Below are 18,364 nucleotides of genomic sequence, written 5' to 3' on the forward strand. Positions count from 1 at the left end.
CACAGCCAGTGGGGTTAGACATATTCAGGACATTTGCTTTCAGATGCTCAAATGGATCTGTGATCATCACATCATTTCAGAAGGTCCCTCTATGCAGTCATGCGGATTTTAACTCGTGCATGCCCCTTATCCAGTGCAGTTCTTGTCTATGACCCCCATACATTCCCCAGGAGAAGGGGACCATCCAACAAACTCGAGGGCTTTCTTGCTTTCTGTTGACATTGAGAAGGTACCAGTGAAATGCTCTACTGTCCACCTGTCAACCCATGCCCTTGTCCAACAACTAATCATTCTTTTCTTCTTAACCTGCAGTTCCTTGATGGCTTCTTTTATTATGTCTTTTATTCTGTTGAGTTCTTTGTTGACAATCTTAGTCTGCTCATGCCCATCATGTACTTCTTCTCCTTTGTCCTCTGTGTGATGCTCATTTTTAGTTCTGCAGAAGCAATTATATTCCAGGCCCTGCTGCCATAATGTAATACCAGTAGAATGTTATTAAATTTAAATCTTTTTGGATAATCTGAGTTGATAAACACCAAATAAATATAAATGTTCCCATAAACAAAAAATTTAAAAGAAGATTGTATTTGAAACTTCCCATGCTATATGGAAAGGTTTTTAAGTATATACTAAATTCACTACATTTATTCCAAAGCTATCCTGCTTGTTCGTGTTCCCTTCTGAACTTTTTCCTGTTTTCATTCTTGCATATTTCAAAATGTTTTATTCATGTTCTTTTCTTTATTTTCTTTTTATCCAATTGCTATAATCATCTTTCTTCTCCTCAAGTCCTTCCCCTCCAAAAAAATCAACCTTTCTCTTGTAACACATTAGCATAGTCAAGCAAAACAAATCCATATATTGACCATGTCCAAAAATATATGTCTCATGCATGTGTAATCCATTAAAGCTTTATCAGAAGGTAGAAAGCCAGTCACATTATTAGTCTTATTTGGAGTCATGTTTTGTCATTGCATTTATAAAAACAATCATTAAGTCTTTGAATTTTTTTTTATTTATGGTGTTATGGACATTATTTTAATTGGTCTACAGCTTTGGTTAACTTCCCTCCGCATCAATTGATTCATTTTCCCACTTTTTTTTACTTTTTTTTTGGAGGGCAATTGGGGTTAAGTGACTTGCCCAAGATCACACAGCTAGTGTTAAGTGTCTGAGGTCGAATTTGAACTCAGGTCCTCCTGACTCCAGGGCCGGTGCTCTATTCACTACCCCTCCTAGCCACCCCCCATTTTCCCACTTTTTAAAAAATATTCCCTTTAATAATTTCTTGTAATACTATTCCATTACATTAATATACCATAGTTTGTTTATCCATTCTCCAATTAATGGGCACTCCTATAGTTTCTATTTCTTTGCTACAACCAGAAGTGCTACTTTGAACATATAGGTTCTTTCCCTCCCATTTGATCTCATTAGGGTGCATTCCAAGTGTTGGTATTGATAGGTTAAAATAAGGCATAGTTTAGTACCTTTAGGGGAATAGCTCCAAATCCATTCCAGAATGGCTAGGTAAATTCATAGTTCTATCCAAAGTACATTAGTGTTCATGTACTGTCAATGTCCCTCTGATAATTTTCATTTTCCTTTTTGATCACTTTTGCCGATCTGTTACATTTGAGGTAGAACATCAAAATTGTGTTAATTTGCATTTCTTTTAGTATTACTGATTTGGAGCATTTTAAAAATATGGTTGTTGATTGCTTGTTGTCGTTCAGTCATTTTTCAGTCATGTCCAACTCTTCATGATGCCATTTGGGATTTTCTTGGTAAAGATACTAGAATGGTTTTGCCATTTCTTTTTCCAGCTCATTTTACAGATGAGGAAGCTGAGGAAAACAGGGTTATGTAACTTGCCCAGGGTCACAGAAGTAGTAAGTGTCTGAGGCCAGATTTGAACTCAAGTAGATGAGTCTTCCTGACTCCAGGATGGGCACTCTATCCACTGTGTCCCCTAGTTGCCCATGTCGATTGCTTATTTCTCTTATTTTGACAACTACCTGTTTTACCTTTTAATTTATTTATCTACGGAGAAATGATTCTTCTTCTTGCATATTTGAATCATTCAGTTAGAAGGAGCTTTGGTGTTGGTGGCAGAGGCCCTGGCTTCAAATTCCTCCTCTGACAGTACCTTTGTGTTTGGGCAAGTCACTTAATTCGGGCCTTGGTTTTCTCCTCTTTGCAATGTAGGGGCTGAATTTCATGTCATGGAGATCCTTCCAATTCTAGATCTCTGATATCTGACCTTTATTGGTGACACTTGCTATAATAATTTCCCAGTTAATTGTTTTCCTTAAGATTTTAGCTGTATTGAATTTGTTTAGGCAGAAGCTTTTTAATTTTATGTAGGTCTAATTGTTAATTTTATCCTCTGTGATGTTTATCTCTTTATAGTTAAGAACGCTTCTCTCCATATTTGTGACAGGTATCACCATCCTCTCTCCTTTAATTTGTTTATGCTGTAGCCATTTCTATCTAGGGTATCTATCATTAGGGTATATATAGTGTGATTTTGGTCTAAACCTAATTTATTTTCTTTTTTAGGTTTTTTTTTTGCCTTCTTTTTGGAGAGCAGTAACTTTGGAGGGTTAAGTAAAATGTGTGTGTGTGTGTGTGTGTGTGTGTGTGTGTGTGTGTGTGTGTGTGTGTGTTAAGTGTCTGAGGCTGGAACTGAACTTGGGTCCTCCTGACTTCAGAGCCGGGGCTTTACTCACTGTGCCACCTAGCCGCCCCCTTTTTTAGTCTTTTTTTTTTTTTTTACTTTTTTTTCTTTTTAAATTTTGAGCTCTAGTTCTCTTTTTCCCTCCCACTCTCTACCACCCACTGAGAAGGCAAGCAAAATTATATCAATTATACATGTGAAATAATGAAAAACATATTTCCATATGAGGCATACCACAAAAAAGAAAAAAAGAAAAAAAACCCTAGAAAGTTATACTTCAGTTTGCACTCAGAGTTCATGGCATTTTTTTCATCATGAGTCCTCTGGATCATTGTTTTGATCAGAGTAGGTAAGTCTTTCACAGCTGATCATCATTACTGCATTGCTGTTACTATGAACAGTAGTCTCCTGGTTCTTTTCACTTCACTTTGCATCAGTCCATATCATAGGTCTTTCCATGTTTTGTTTTTTCTGAAACCACCCCCTCATCATTTTTTATAGTACAGTAGTACTCCATCACAATTATGTGCCATGGCTTGTTCAGCCATTTTTCAATTGATGAGCATCTTTTATTTGATGATGAGCATCATTCTAATTCTTTATCACCACAAAAAATCTAATATAAATATTTTTGTACACATAAAGACTTTTTCTTTTTCTTTGATCTTTTTTACTTTTGCTTTGTCTGAAACCATGATTGCTACCTCTGCCTTTTCTACTTCAGTTGAAGTATAATAGAGTTTGTTCCAGCCCTTTATTTTAACTCTTTGTATATCTTTCTGTTTCAACTGTGTCTCTTGTGAACAACATGTTGTTAGATTCTGCTTTTTAATCCATTCTGCCACATCTGTTCTATGGGTAAGCTCATCCCATTCACATCACAGTTATGATTACTAGTTATTTCTCTTCATCCTATTTTCTTATGTTTATCCTTCTCACTCCTTTTTTATCCTTTCCCTCCTAAAAAGTCTGTTTTGCTTCTTACAATTGCCTCCCTTAATTCACTCTCCTCTTTATCATCCCCCAATATAGTTTATCCTCTTCTTCTCTTATTTCCTTATTGAGTCAGATAGATTTTTATATCCAACTGAGTATATATATATATATATATATATATATACATATATATATATATTCTTCCTTCTTTGAACCAAATCTGATTAGAGTGAGATTTGAGTGTTGTCCCCCCCCCAATTTCTCTTTCACTGTAAAAGCCCCTCCTTGTTTGCCTCTTTTATGTGAGAAAAATTTCCCCATTCCACCTCTTCCTTCCCCCTTCTCCCAGTGCATTCTTCTTTCTTTTTTTTTTTAGATCATTCCAGTGTGATTGACTTACATGGATGCCCTCTATCTATGTAGACACCTACTAATGATAATGATACAAGTATCATTTTCCCATATAAGATTTGTATATAGTTTAAACATATTAGGTCCCTTATTACTTCTCTTTCATGTTTACTTTGTTATACTTCTTTTGAGTCTGTTTGCATGTCATATTTTCTATTCACCTCTGGTCTTTTCATTAAATATCTATTTTTTTCCTCCTGAAGGATTTTTTGAAGGAAATTTTGCAGGATAGGTTGTTCTTGGTTGTAATTCTAGCTCTTTGGGCTTCCTGAATATCATATTCCAAGCCTTCTTATAGAGGCAAAATTTTACCAAAGAAAGAGTACTGAATTTGGAGTCAGATGACCTATGTTCCCCATTCTTATTCCTGTGTGACCTGGAGACAATCACTTAGTCATTCTGTGACTCAGACTGAGAAGAGATGGCAAGAATACACAAAAGAACTATACAAGAAAGATCTTAACATTACAGATAAACATGATGGTGTGGTTACTAATCTAGAGCCAGCCATCATGGAGAATGAGTTCAGGTGGGCTTTGGGAATCATTGCTAACAATAAGGCTGGTGGAGGTGATGGAATTTTAGCTGAGCTATTTAAAACCCTAAAAGATGATGCCATTAAAGAACTGCACCTAAAGAAGGACAATGCCAAGTAATATTCAGATTGTCTTGTTTCACATGCTAACAAGGTTATGCTTAAGATTCTGCAAACTAGGCTTCAGCAATGTGTGAACCAAGAATGACTAGAAGAGCAATCTGATTTTCAAAGAGGCAGAGGAACTAGAGACCAAATTGCCAACATTTACTAGATTATGGAGAAAGCAAGGTAGTTCCAGGAAAACATATACTTTTGCTTCATTGACTTCACTAAAGCCTTTGACCATGTGGATCACAACAGAATGTAGCAAGTTCTCAAAGAGATGGGAGTAGTAGATCATCTTGTCTTCTGAGGAACCTGTATGCAGGCCAAGAAGCAAGAGTTAGAATCAAACATGGAACAAATGATTCGTTTGAGATTGGGAAAGGAATACCACAAGGTTGTATATTTTCACCTTATTTGTTTAATTTATATGCAGAGTACATCATGCAGAAATGCCAGACTAGATGAATCAAAAGCTGGAAGTAAGGTTACTGAGAGAAATATCAGCAATCTCAGATATGTAGATGATACCACTCTGATAGCAGAAAGTAAAGAGGAATTAAGAAGCCTCTTGATAAGGTGAAAGAGGAGAGTGTAAAAGCTGATTTAAAGCTTAACATCAGGAAAAAAAATTAAGATCTTGGCAGCAGTCCCATCAGTTCTTGGCAAATGGAGGGAGAAAAAACGGAAGCAGTGCCAGATTTTATATTCTTGGGCTCAAAGATCACTTCAGATGGTAACTGCAGTTTTAAAATTAAAAGACACTTGCTCCTTGGGAAAAAATGCTGTGGAAAATTTAGAATGCATACTAACAAGTAGAAACATCACCTTGCTGACAGAGGTCTACGGTTTTTATGAGAGTTGGACTGTAAGGAAAGCTGAGTGCTACAGAATTAATGCTTTCAAATTGTGGTGCTGGAGTAGACTTTTGGGAGTCCCTTGGACAACCAGGAGATCAAATAAGTCAGTACTTAAAGAAATTAATTTAGGATACTTACTGGAAAATCAGATGCTGAAGCTTAAATACTTTGGCTCCATAATGAGAAGATGGGACCCATTGGAAAAGACTCTGAAGTTGGGAAAGATTGAAGGCAAAAGGAAATGGGGATGGCAGAAGATAAGATGGATAGATAGTGTCATGGAAGCAACAAACACAACAGAATTTAAAAGGTAGTGGAGAATGGAAGGACCTGGCGTGCTGTGGTCCATGGGGTCACAAAGAGTCAGATATGACTGAACAACTGAACAACCACAAAGTGAGGGCATTGGATTCAATGACTGTAAAGTCTCTTGCACCTCTAAAGCTATTATCCTTTGAACTCCATAGAAAATGAGTGCTCCTTGATGTCTTTTTTTCTTTACTTAGCCAAGGAATGTGGGGTTGAAGCTTAAATGGAGAGTCCAGCTTTACTACCCATTCTATTTAAGACTTTTATACTAATTATTGAAATTAGGCCTTGTGTATGAACTAAAGGGTAACTATAAAACATAATAGCGATGTGGAATGAGAACCCTTATGTTTCACTGGAGCAATATCATTTGAATAAAGTATTGAGTGTTTTATAGCCAACTAATTGTTTTTTGTTTCCTAAACTAAACCACATCCCACATGTTTGAGTACATTCATGTTTAGCTTATAATGCAATTCGCTCTAATTAGCTAATTTGAATGTTCCATGAAACTCTATTAAACTAGGGATTCATTTGCTTACTATACATTGGATAGCTCATCTAAATTTATTGGCATTCTTCCAGTGTATGGATTGTTAACTCTATCTGAACTCATCATGTAGATAATTATCACACATTCCTTTTGTAGGTTTTATAATGGCAGAAGCTCATAGAATAAAGAAAAGAAATGAGATGTCTGAGTTATTTTTTTTTTATTAATGCTGTCACGGATACAAGTCAATCACTACTATAGAATTGTGAAAAATGAAATAATTGGGGATGTAGAAAATTACTTTTTAAAATGTCTATATATACAGTATTTAAACAGTTCAAGTTAATAGTTATAGAACATTTATCTGTTTTTATCAACCAGTGAGATTCATTTTAAATCATGAATCAATCTCTAGACAAGGCCATATTCTTGCAGAAGTTAGGCTGTGTAGAGATGTTTTATTTTCAAAGAAACTGGACAATTTGTCATAAAGAGGAATGTTACTTCTGAAAATCAAGTAACTAAAGAGAACAATTCAGTTGAGTGTTTACTATTCAGTATTAGAAAGCAAGGAAAACTTCTTAACCATTACCTCAGTAATGTAACAAAATCACAAGTGGTTTTTTGGTTTCTTTTATTTTTGCTATAATGGGTTAAATTTGAAATGAGGTACCTCAAGTTCACATTTTACTACCCTTAAAACTTATTTTATATAACTCAGGATGGTTTAATTTTAAATGAGTATGATATTAGACCTTGAAACTTGATATTTATTAGTGTAACTCAATTATTGGTTCATTGGGTGAACTCTAGCAAAATCTCTAAATCGATTTGAATTTCTAAATATTACTTGGAAACTAAACCTTAATTATTAAAATACTACATATGACACAGAAGCTGTATTTTGGTTCAGCTCTATCAGGAGCAATTTATACTAACCAGTGACAGAACTATACACACACACACACACACACAAATACAAACACACACACACAGAGGCCAGGGTGATCTGTCAAGCATTTATTAAGCACTTTCTGTGTGCCAGACACTGTGCTAAGTACTGGTGATACAAAGAAAGGCAAAAACCTTCAATGAGCTTGCATTCAGATAGAAGAAATAGCAAGGAAATAATTATGCACATATGAAATATATAGAGCAAATGGAGAGCAGTTTGAGAAGGAGACTCATGAGAAAGACAAGGAAAGGCCATTTAATGGCTAAGCCAGGACTAAAACTGAAGTATTCAGATTCCTATTTCTGTCTTTCTAAAAGATTCACAACTAACTTTTCCTTCTTACTGTACAAATCACTAAAACATAGACTAAAAATTAGGAGTATAATATCAGAAAGAATACGGTACTAGTTTTGGCTCTTCCCTGAGTTTCCTTATTCATAAAATGGGAAGAGAAGGAGAGGAATAGGAGTAGTTGATTTTGAAGCTTCCTTTCAACCCTATAACTCCATGATACTGTTATTCTAAATAAACTAAGAAGCATGTCCTTCCAAAATGAAAGCTACTATCATGTGCATAATCAAAAAGGTAATCAGTTAAAAAGGAAGGGAGAAGGAGAAATCTGCCTTCCTCTAACTATCAGGCTAGTTGCCATAGGAGTAATAAAAATACCTGAAATTTGTGTATCCCCTTGAATTTGGTACTACAGACATTATTGTTGCCATTTTAAAGATAAAGAAACTAAGATCTCATAAAGATTAAGTGGCTTGTACATAGTCACGTAGCTAGTAAGTGTCAGAGATGACTCAAGAAGCCTTTTATGAACTGATGCAGAGTTCAGTAAGAAGAACCAGTGGAGGGGCGGCTAGGTGGCACAGTGAATAGAGCACCAGCCCTGGAGTCAGGAGGACCTGAGTTCAAATCTGGCCTCAGACAATTAACACAAAGACTAACCGTGTGACATTGTGCAAGTCAACCCCAATTGAAGAAGAAGAAGAAGGAGGAGGAGGAGGAGGAGGAGGAGAAAGAAGGAGGAGAAGAATGGAAGAAGAACCAGTGGAACAATTTATGTAATAAGAATAAAATTATAAAGACAAACAAATCTGAAAGACTGAGGGGCTCAGATCAGTGTAATTCCAGAAGACTGATAAGGAACTATACTACCCATCTCTGGAGAGAGGTGATGAACTCAAGAGAGAAATTTGAGATACTTTTTTTTAAAGACAAAGTCAGTGCAAGCAAGAATTTGTTTTACTTGACTATATATATTTACAAAAGTAGTTTTTCTTTTTGTTGTTGTTGATGTGAGGTGGGAGAGAGAGAATGCAGAGTTTTATGGTTTAAAAAAATTAAATAAAAAATAAAACCTGGGATGGGGGAGGGGAAGAGTCAATCAGGGAGAATAAAAGGGTTTCAGTTTAGCAGTTGACAAAAGAGAACATAAATTTGTAACTGACTTAGTTGGCTTGGTTCTATGGTTTCTATTAGCAGCATTCAGTAGTATATGAGAAGGAGCAGAAAAAGTGGATGACAGGGGTAACCCTGGGTTGGGGTTTGGCAAGGCATGGGTATTAATAGGAAAAAATGGCAACAGATTTAACAGTATAGTGTGTAGTTGAACTTGTTGACAAGATCAAGAGATTGTAAAAAAAAATAAAAAGGAAGAAAGCAATGGTAGAGAGAAGTTAATAGATGGGAAAATCAGGAAAGACATCTTGAACCAGATGTCCCATACACTCTCAAAAAATGTGTTGGAAAAAGAAATAACTATTTCTCTGTCACCTTCCACCTCCCTTCAGCATATCCTCCTATTTTCTGAACTTCCTTATAATTTCAAAGGGTATCGCCATCATTCTTTTTCTTTTTTTCTTTTGCCTTTTAAATATTTTCCCCCAGTTACAATTAAAAACAGTTTTAACATTCTTTTTACAAATTTTTGAGTTCTGAATTCTCTCCCTCCCCACCTCTTTGAGTAGTCAAGCAATTTGACATAAGCTATACATGTGTTGTTATGCAAGACACATTTCCATATAAGTCATGCTGTGAAAGAAAACAGACAAAAAGCCCCAAGAAAAATAAAGAATATAAAGAAAAAAACTCAAGAGTTGTTTTAATTTTCATTTCTCTAATCAATAGTTGACTTAGAGCATTTTTTTTCATATGACAATAGATAGCTTGATTATTTTTTCTGAAAACTACCTGTTCATATCCTTTGACCATTTATCAATTGAGGAATGGCTTATTTCTATGAATTTGACTCAGGTTGGGTTTGTTTGTTTTTTTGCTTTTTGGAGAGGGGAAAGAAGGACAACCAGGGTTAAGTGACTTGACCAAGGTCACACCGCTAGTAAATACTTAATGTCTGAGGTTAGATTTGAACTCAGGTCCTCCTGACTCCAGGGCTAGATCTCTATTCACTGCACCACCTAGCTGCCCCCTCAATTTTATATATATTTGAGAAATGAAGTCTTTATTAGAGAAACTTGCTGTAAAAGGTTTTTTTCATGGCATTGGCTACCAATTATGTATTTCCTGCCATCCTATTTACCCTGGTTTATCCTACGCTCTCTCCTTTCACCCTGTCCATTCTCAAAAGTATTTTCCTTCTGATTTTTACCTCTCCCAATCTACCCTCCCTTCTATCACACACCCTCTTTCTCTTATGCCCTTCCCCTCCTACTTTCCTGGAGGATAAGATAGATTTCTATACCCAACTGAATGGGTATGTTTTTCCACCTTTGAGCCAATTCCAATGAGAGAACCTTGGTTCATGTGCTCCCTTTTCCCCTTACCCCCTTTTCCATCACCATCATTATTTTTTTTTAAGTAATCGGGGTTAGGTAACTTGCTGAAGGTTACATGGCCAGTTATTTCTGGGTGTGGTGCTAAGTATCTGAGCCGGGATTTGATCCCCAGGTCATCCTGATACTGGAGCCGGTGCTCTTACTTGCTCAGCCACCTGGCTGCCCCTTATCACCATCATTCTAATCACCCAGGCTTACAACCTTGAAGTCTTCCTCAACTATTCACTGTGATTCACCCTGTACAATACATTAAAAAATCTCATTGCTCCTACCTTCATTGTATCTCTCATATACATCTTCTTCTTTTCATTCACATAGCAAAAATCTTAGTTCTGACCCTCATTGCCTCTTGCCTAGACTATTGCAATAAGTATCCTTCTCCCTGCCTCAAATCATACTCTGTTCCAATATGTCTTCCACAAAGCAGCCAAAATGATTTTTCTTAAGTATAGGTCTATTCATGTCACCCTTCCATTCAGTGAACTCCAGGGGTTCCATGTTACCTCCAGGAGCAAGTATGAAGTCCTCTGTTTGGCATTTAAAGCTCATCATTACCTTGCCCCTTCTAACCTTTCCAGAATTAGGCAACTCCCTTTTTTTCTTTGAACTTTAACTTTTAACTTGTTAATTTAATTTGTAAAATACAGGAGTTAGATTTCTTCTGGCTCTGAAATGATATGATTCTCTGAAATTTCCTTGACCACATAAACTCTTTTACTAGGTTGTTTTTATGTTTTTTTGTACAGAACTTGAATGCCATAGACTCTTAATGACCCCATTTGGGGTTTTCTTGACAAAGTTACTGGGGTGGTTTGCCATTTCCTCCTCTAGCTCATTTTACATGTGAGAAAACTGAAGTAAATAGGGTTAAATGACTTGCCCAGAGTCACATAGATATTAAGTGTCTGAGGCCAGAGAGGCCAGAGTGCCATATCTGGAGTCGGGAAAACCTGAATTCAAATACAGCCTCCTATGCTTATTAACTGTGTGACCCTGTACAAATCACTTAACCCTGTTTGCCTGTTTCCTTGTCTGTAAAATGATCTGGAGAAGGAAGTAGCAAACCATTCCAGAATTTTTGCCAAGAAAACCCTAAATGAGATCACAAAGAGTCAAGTGTATGTCATTCACCAATAAAAGGAAGTCTCTTTTCAGATGATAAACTCCAAAATACTTGTTAAACCTGACCATATTATTTTAACTCAGTTTGTGATGCAGGAGAAAATGTTATTTGCATAATTTTAAACTATTTCTGTTTCAGGATAATGTGTTAAACATTATAAATCAGATAATGGATGAATGCATTCCAAGTGATCGAGCAAATCGGGACTTTTGTGTTAAGTTCCCAGAGGAGATACGTCATGACAATCTGGCTGGCCAGCTTTGGTTTGGAGCAGAGGTAGGGATTTTGATTTCTGTGCTTTTATTTTTGTAATATGTATAAATAACAAATAAATATGTTTTCTCTTGGTACTTGAAGTTGAAACAACACAGACTTGTACCTATCTATTACTTTAGGTTTTTCAGCTTGCTTTCTTCAAAACAGTTTTTTTTTTTAAAGGGAGTAAAGCAGTTATTTCTGTTATTATTTTTCAGGTGAGGAATCTGAGACTGAAAGGAATTAAACAGCTGACCCCAGGCCACATGGCTCAGAGTTAACAGAACTGGGATCTGAATCTAGGTCTTTTAACTACCCTAGTCCTCTTTCCTTTACACCATGCCATGGACATAGTTTTCCTATTCATGTATTAAAGAAAATAAGATTTAAATTGGACAAATTGCCATCTGTTCTCAGAGTTACTTTTTGTTTAAAGGAGAGGATTTGGTTATTTTTAGTGAGTACAGGAGCAAACAGCTGAGAACCATAGCTTAAATTTACATATATATTTTTTCTTCAATTTTGAAAGCAAAAAATATTAAGTAAAGTTAAGCTGTTGATACTTTAGAATAACTTTGAGCCTTTTAAAAAAGTAACTTATTATGCTATCTTAAAATTTCAATTTGGTGGGACTGCTATTAATAAATGTCATTTTCCTGGGCATACCAATTAGAAATATTTCCCTAGGACATGTGTGCTCAACTTTTTTATGAGGTAGACTTTATTTTCTTGAGGACTTGAGATCTTTACCACGTTTGTATTAGTGAGAAAGGAAGCTGATTTTGAAAACTTATATGGTTTGTTATTTCCTAGAGTTTGAAATTGATTGGTCAGTTAGTCATGTCTGACTCTTTGTGACCCCATTAGGGATTATCTTGTCAAAGTTCCTGGAGTGGTTTGCCATTTCCTTCTCCAGCTCATTTTACAGATGAGGAAATTGAGGCAAACAGGGTTAAGTGACTTGCTCAAGGTCACACAACTATTAGGTGTCTTAGATCATTGAACTCAGGTCTTCTGACTCTAGTCCAGGCACTTCTTCCACTGCGTCACCTAACTGCCCAGAGTATAAAATAGTATCATTGATTTAGTGCAATAAAGGGACCTTGGACATCATATAATCTAGAAGTCCTTAACCTAGGGGCTATGAATTCATTTAAAAGTATTTTGATAACTATATTTCAATGTGAGTGGTTTACTACGTGTTTTATTTTATGCATTTAAAATATTATTCTGGGAAGGGGTTCATAGACTTCACCAGACTGTCAGAAGGGTCTGTGACACAAAACAGGTTCAGAGTCCCAGATCCAATCTAAGTTTTAAGCAATCTAATTCTTACAGATGGCATTGAGACTGTGAATGGAAATAAACTTTATTTCTTCTATTTTTTTTTCAAAAAATTTACCCACCCACCTTTCTCCAGCAGGTTTCTCCTTCCCTCTAGTATTTATTGGTTCTTTCAGTAGTAATAATAGCTTACTTTTATATAGGGCCTTCTGTGTGCCAGGTACTGTGGTAAGTACTTTATAAAAGTACATTTGATCTTCACAACAAGCCTGGGAGGTAGGTGCTGTTATTATCCCCATTTGTTGTTGTTGTCATTGAGTCATTTCAGTTGCATCTAACTCTTTGTGACCCCATTTGTGGTTTTCTTGGCAAAGATACTAGAGCAGTTTGCCATTTCCTTCTTCAGCTCATTTTACAGATGGGAAAAATGAGGCAGAGAGGGTTAAGTGACTTGCCCAGGATCACACAGCTAGTAGGTATATGAAACTGGATTTGAACTCAGGTGTTCTGATGCCAGGCCTGGTGCTCTATCCACTGTACCCCCCTTTTGAATATAGGTTAAGCACAGTAAACAAATGAATTGGAAGACTCTGGCATAGTCTGAGAGAAAGGAAATTGGAGAAGTTTCTTGGAACCCTGTTAAATAAATAGATCATGTTAGGGATGGCAAAGACATTGCCCTAGTTTTGTTTATATCTCTATCTTTACATATTAATGAAAATTTTTTTGACTGGCATAGGGAAAAAGATGCTCTCACAGGATTATCTTTATACTGTATACTAGCACAACAAACAGTCATAAAATTGCTAGAATTACAATTTTTTTGACACTTGCTGCTTACTAGACAAGCAACTAATTCATCAAAATAGGAACTTAAAAATCATGTAGGAAAAGCAAATTAATTTTAAGCCTTTTTTTCCAATTTGGCAAAATATTTATAGAAGCAGTCTTTGTTTTGCTCTAATTCATGATGTTTTCTAAATAATGAGGATCAGAGGACCAACAAAATTTATTGTGATCTACTTTTGTCTATTTGGACAGTCATAACTAAGGAAATTTATATGACAAAAATTATATTTGTAGTTTAAACTCTAACTTTCTCATCTCTCTTGTTTTAACAGTGCTTGTCTGCAGGTTCAATTATCATGAATCGTGAAATAGAGAGCATGGCTATGAGGCCACTAGCCAAGGATCTGACACGTAGCTTGGAAGAACTTAGAAACCTCATTCGGGACCAAGCCTTAAGAGATTTAAACATTTATACTGAAAAAATGAAAGAGTCTCTCAAACATTTTGATGTCTTATTTGCTGAATTTGAATTGAGGTAAATTTTAAATGCCATAAAAAGTATAGCTTTTGTATTATTTTTCTATGAATTTGGCTAAATTTTCAAAGCTTTGAGGTTTATATTTATTTCCTAAGCAGAAAGATTGATTGTTATGGCAAGTCAGTTGACCAAAAAACTAATTACAGAAAGGAGACCATTCTAGTCGTATGTAAACCCCAACATGTGAAACCAATCATTTAATCAGGCATTTACTAAGCACTCATGTTTCAGTGGATTCATGATCTCATTAATGTGAGTACTTCCTTTTTCAGAGCATATCAAATTCCTATCCCCTTCTCATCATGTGCAAATCTTATCCATATTCTTTTATTCACCCAACATGCAGGAGGCCTTCCTTTAGGTGAACAGTTCTTAACCTTTTTTGTGCCCTAATCCCTTTGACTGTCTAATGAAGCCAGACTCAGATCATTTTTCAGAATAATGTTTTTAAATTCATGAAATAAATATTTAAATTTTATCAAAATGTTGAAAAACCAAGTTTATGGACTCCAGATTAAGGATTCTTGCTCTCAAGGCTAGGTCTTTTATCATTAAGTGCAGTATAGAATTTTGGCTGGCCATCTTTCGTCTGTCACTACATAACTAACCCACCTCCTTTCGTAACCATATATCTCCTAGATAATATATATTTGAAAAAAATACAATTTTATCTTTTGTTTTTACTTGAAAAATATTTCCCCATATTCCCACATCCCTGGAGATCCGTCTCTTATAACAAAGAATAAAAAGGGGAAAAAAACACAATGCAGCAAAACTGACCAGCATATGAAAGAAGTCTGACATTATCGGTAATATTCTACACCCATAGTTCTTTACCTCAACTAAGTAGGGAGGAATGTGACCTCTCATATTTTTTTCTGGTCATTATAATTTTACAGCATTAAGTTTCAATTGTTTTTGGTTTTTCTTCCCATTTATATTGTCATCAGTGTGTATTTTTTTCCATTTTTATAAGTTTATTTCAGCCTTCTCATATTTCTCCTTATTTGTCCTACTTATTATTTCTTACAGCACTGTAATATTCTGCTAGGTTTATATACTATAATTTGTTTAACCATCATCCATTTAATGGACATCCACTTGTTTCCAGTTCTTTGCAACTACAAAAAGTGCCGTTAAATATTTTAATAAATAAATAAATAAATATTAAATAAAAACTTTCTTTTTATCATTTGTGTCCTTGGGGTATATGTTTAGCTCTATGATAAGCTAAATTCCTTGGTTTAGTTTTTAAGGTCATCTACTATTCCTGAACCCAACCTATCTTTTCACCCTCATTGAACATTGCCTCCCCCCCCCCGCCCCGAACTCTTCAGTATAGCCAAACTGGCTTCTCTTCATTCTTCCTACACACATTCCATTTACCATCTCCATTTTCCATGGCCTTCCCTCATGCCTGTAATGCCCTCCCTCCTTTCATCTGCTTTATAAAGTTTCTCCCCTCTTTTAAGATGCAACTCAGACACCATTTTCTAAATGAAGCCTTTCCTCAGCCCTTCTAATTGCTAGTGTACTCCTCCCAAAGTAACTTGTAATGAACCATTTCGTATATATTTTTACTTTAACAGTGTATATTTTTATATGTAAATGTTTTGTTCCCCCATTAGGATGTGAGCCTACTGAAATTAGAGATTATTTCTTCCTTGTTACTTGTATCCTCAGTGCCCTAGCCCATAGTAGGTATTTAATGAATACTTGTGGATTGTTTTATTTTTGATAAATATTTTAGTCATTTTCTCAGCATAATTATAAAATGATTTCCGGAATGGTTATACTAGTTCATAGCTTTACCAATAATGAATTAGTATGCCTGTCTTTCTGTCAGCTCTTTGCTATCATGGCCAATCCATGAGGTGGGAGGTAAAATCTCAGAATTGTTTTGGTTTGTCTTTTTCTTATTAGTAGTAATTTGGTGTATTCTTTCATATAGTTGTTAATAGTTTGGAATTCTTTTAAAAGCTATTTATAAATATTTAGCCACTTTTCTACTGAGAAATGGTTTTAGGTCTTATATATTTCTATTAGTTACCTATATAACTTAATACCAGATCTTTATCACAGATATATGGTAGAAAATTTTTTTCCCAGTCCCTTATCCTAATTGCCTTAATTTTGTTCATGTAAAAGCCTTTCAATTTCATATGATTGAAGTAATCTACTTTGTCTTTTGTAATTACCACTATACTTTGATTTAGAATTCAATTCTTAGCCATAGCTGTGAAGATGCCTGATTTTTTTTTTATGGTGCGATCTTTAATATTTGGGACATAACAGTTTGAATTTAATGTAGCATGTGGTGTAAGATCTTGATTTTAACTATGTTTCTTCCATACTGCTTTCTATTTTTTTCCAGCAATTTTTATTAAATAGAAGCCTCTTGCCTGGGTAATGTATGTTTTCAGGTTTATAGAACACTAGGTTGTTTCTGATTTTTTTCTACTTTGTTCTATTGATAAATCTTTCTTGTTTTTTTTTTACCACTACTAAATGGTTTTGATTATTACTACTTTATAATATATTGTGATTTCTGGAATTTGAGATGTTCTATTCCATTTAATGCCTATTTTTTTTATTATGTCCCTTGATATTCTAGAATTTTTTTCTGCAAATATTATTTTTATTATTTTTGCCTTGTTTTGTAGTTTGATAGCACTGAATTTGGGTAGTATTGCCATTATTATTAATGCATGACCCAACATGAGAACTGTTACTCTAGTTGCATAAATGCTTAATCAGAGATACTATTTTTTTTACCACTTCTTATATGCAAGTCATCATTATAAATACATTACAGTTCTTAGTTAGTTGTGCTTTGGGTCACTCAGTTTTGCTTCTTCTAAGGTTATATCATCCTATGATCTATAGTCCTATAGCATTATAGGAAAGGATATTAATATTAAGAGAATGTGTTTTTGTTTCATGGACCAGCTTGAAATTTAAAAAATGCTACACAATTTTCTTAAGAAAATTAGCCTGTTTTCTTCCTCTTATTCAATTCTGGACCTAGGCATTGCCCATATGCAGTGACTGTGTACAGTAAACATACTAATAGACTCTCTGTATTGTCTCTTCATCCAAGTGTATATCATGGTCTGAGCAGTAGCTCTTCATCTACTTGGTTTTTCCTGCATGGATTTTTAAAGGTTTATCTCTTATGTTTGGTTCTAAATGATTTGGAAAAGTATAAAAGAAGCCCAAGATAAGTTATTTGCCTTCAAGGAGCTTGGGAGACAAAACAAACAGAATACAAATTCAAGAATCAAAAGCAGTTCAAGAGAGTAAGTCACAAAGTTTTAAGTATTAAGAGTACAAAGATTAGAGACAAGTACGGTGGCATGAGCATCATCTCACAAGATTTCATGGAGGTGCTAGACTCTGAATAGTAAAATGGGAATCAGTCTTCCTACCCTTCATATACAGTGTTCATTACTGCCTCCATGCCTAATCATATTATCCCAACCCACCTGAAATGTCTTTTTTTTCCCTCTTCAATCTGCTGCTCTCCTACTTACTCTTTTTTTTTTTTAAAGCAATTGGGGTTAAGTTACTTGCTCAAGGTTATACGGCCAGTTATTTTATGTTTATGTTAAGTATCTGAGGCTGAATCTGATCTGGGTCTCCCAACTCCGGGGCCGGCACTCTTACTCACTGCACCACCTGGCTGCCGCTCTCCTACTTACTCTTGCAAGTTGAGTCCCTGGTTCTTAGGAGGAACTGCACCAGATCCAGAGTTTCTACTACTAAATCTGTGGCTCATCAGTCTTCATTGGTACATTCACATTTAATAGCCAGTTGACATAGTTAGCTCAAAGCAAAGGTCTTTACTGAAATTTCATATAAAGAAGGTGATTGCTTTTCTGAAATAATTTGAGTATACTTTTCCCTGTAAGACTGAATGATTTCAGGAACATTGAAAAATTCTGTGATTCTGATATATACACACAGGGCTCCCAAAACTACCTGGTACAATCAGTTCAATTGAAAATGCATGGATTAAGTTACTAATAGCATGAATGGTAAAAACAGAACATTACCACTATAAACATGGAATGTACTAAAGTAGTAGTCATCAAAACTAATTGGTAACACATAGAAAAAAGACAAACAAGTGAGTGTGACAAACTATTAGCAAGTATCACTTAGTGCTGTATTAACCTGAGGACACAAAATATTTGGAAAAGAACACCCTGTGTGAAAAGAATTTCTGGGAAAGCTGAAAAATAGTTTAGCAGAAATTTAGTTTTAGAAAAGCTATCTATCTATCTATCT

General features: G+C 35.2%; 1 protein-coding gene across 2 annotated transcripts in view; it reads left to right on the forward strand.

Moving 5' to 3' along the window:
• The window catches only part of ZFYVE28 (zinc finger FYVE-type containing 28), a 221,647-nt gene that overhangs the window by 82,358 nt on the left and 120,925 nt on the right, over positions 1-18,364 (forward strand). For both annotated transcript variants that reach the window (XM_069071004.1, XM_069071015.1), the window contains exons 3-4: positions 11,347-11,484; positions 13,869-14,071. In XM_069071004.1, the coding sequence (XP_068927105.1) occupies positions 11,347-11,484; positions 13,869-14,071 (341 nt within the window). The remainder of the gene's footprint in view (positions 1-11,346; positions 11,485-13,868; positions 14,072-18,364) is intronic.

Source organism: Petaurus breviceps, unplaced genomic scaffold (assembly GCF_028583685.1).
Source record: "Petaurus breviceps papuanus isolate PSGF00001 unplaced genomic scaffold, PetGlider_PUasm1.0 140, whole genome shotgun sequence".
Taxonomy (NCBI): Eukaryota; Metazoa; Chordata; class Mammalia; order Diprotodontia; family Petauridae; genus Petaurus; species Petaurus breviceps.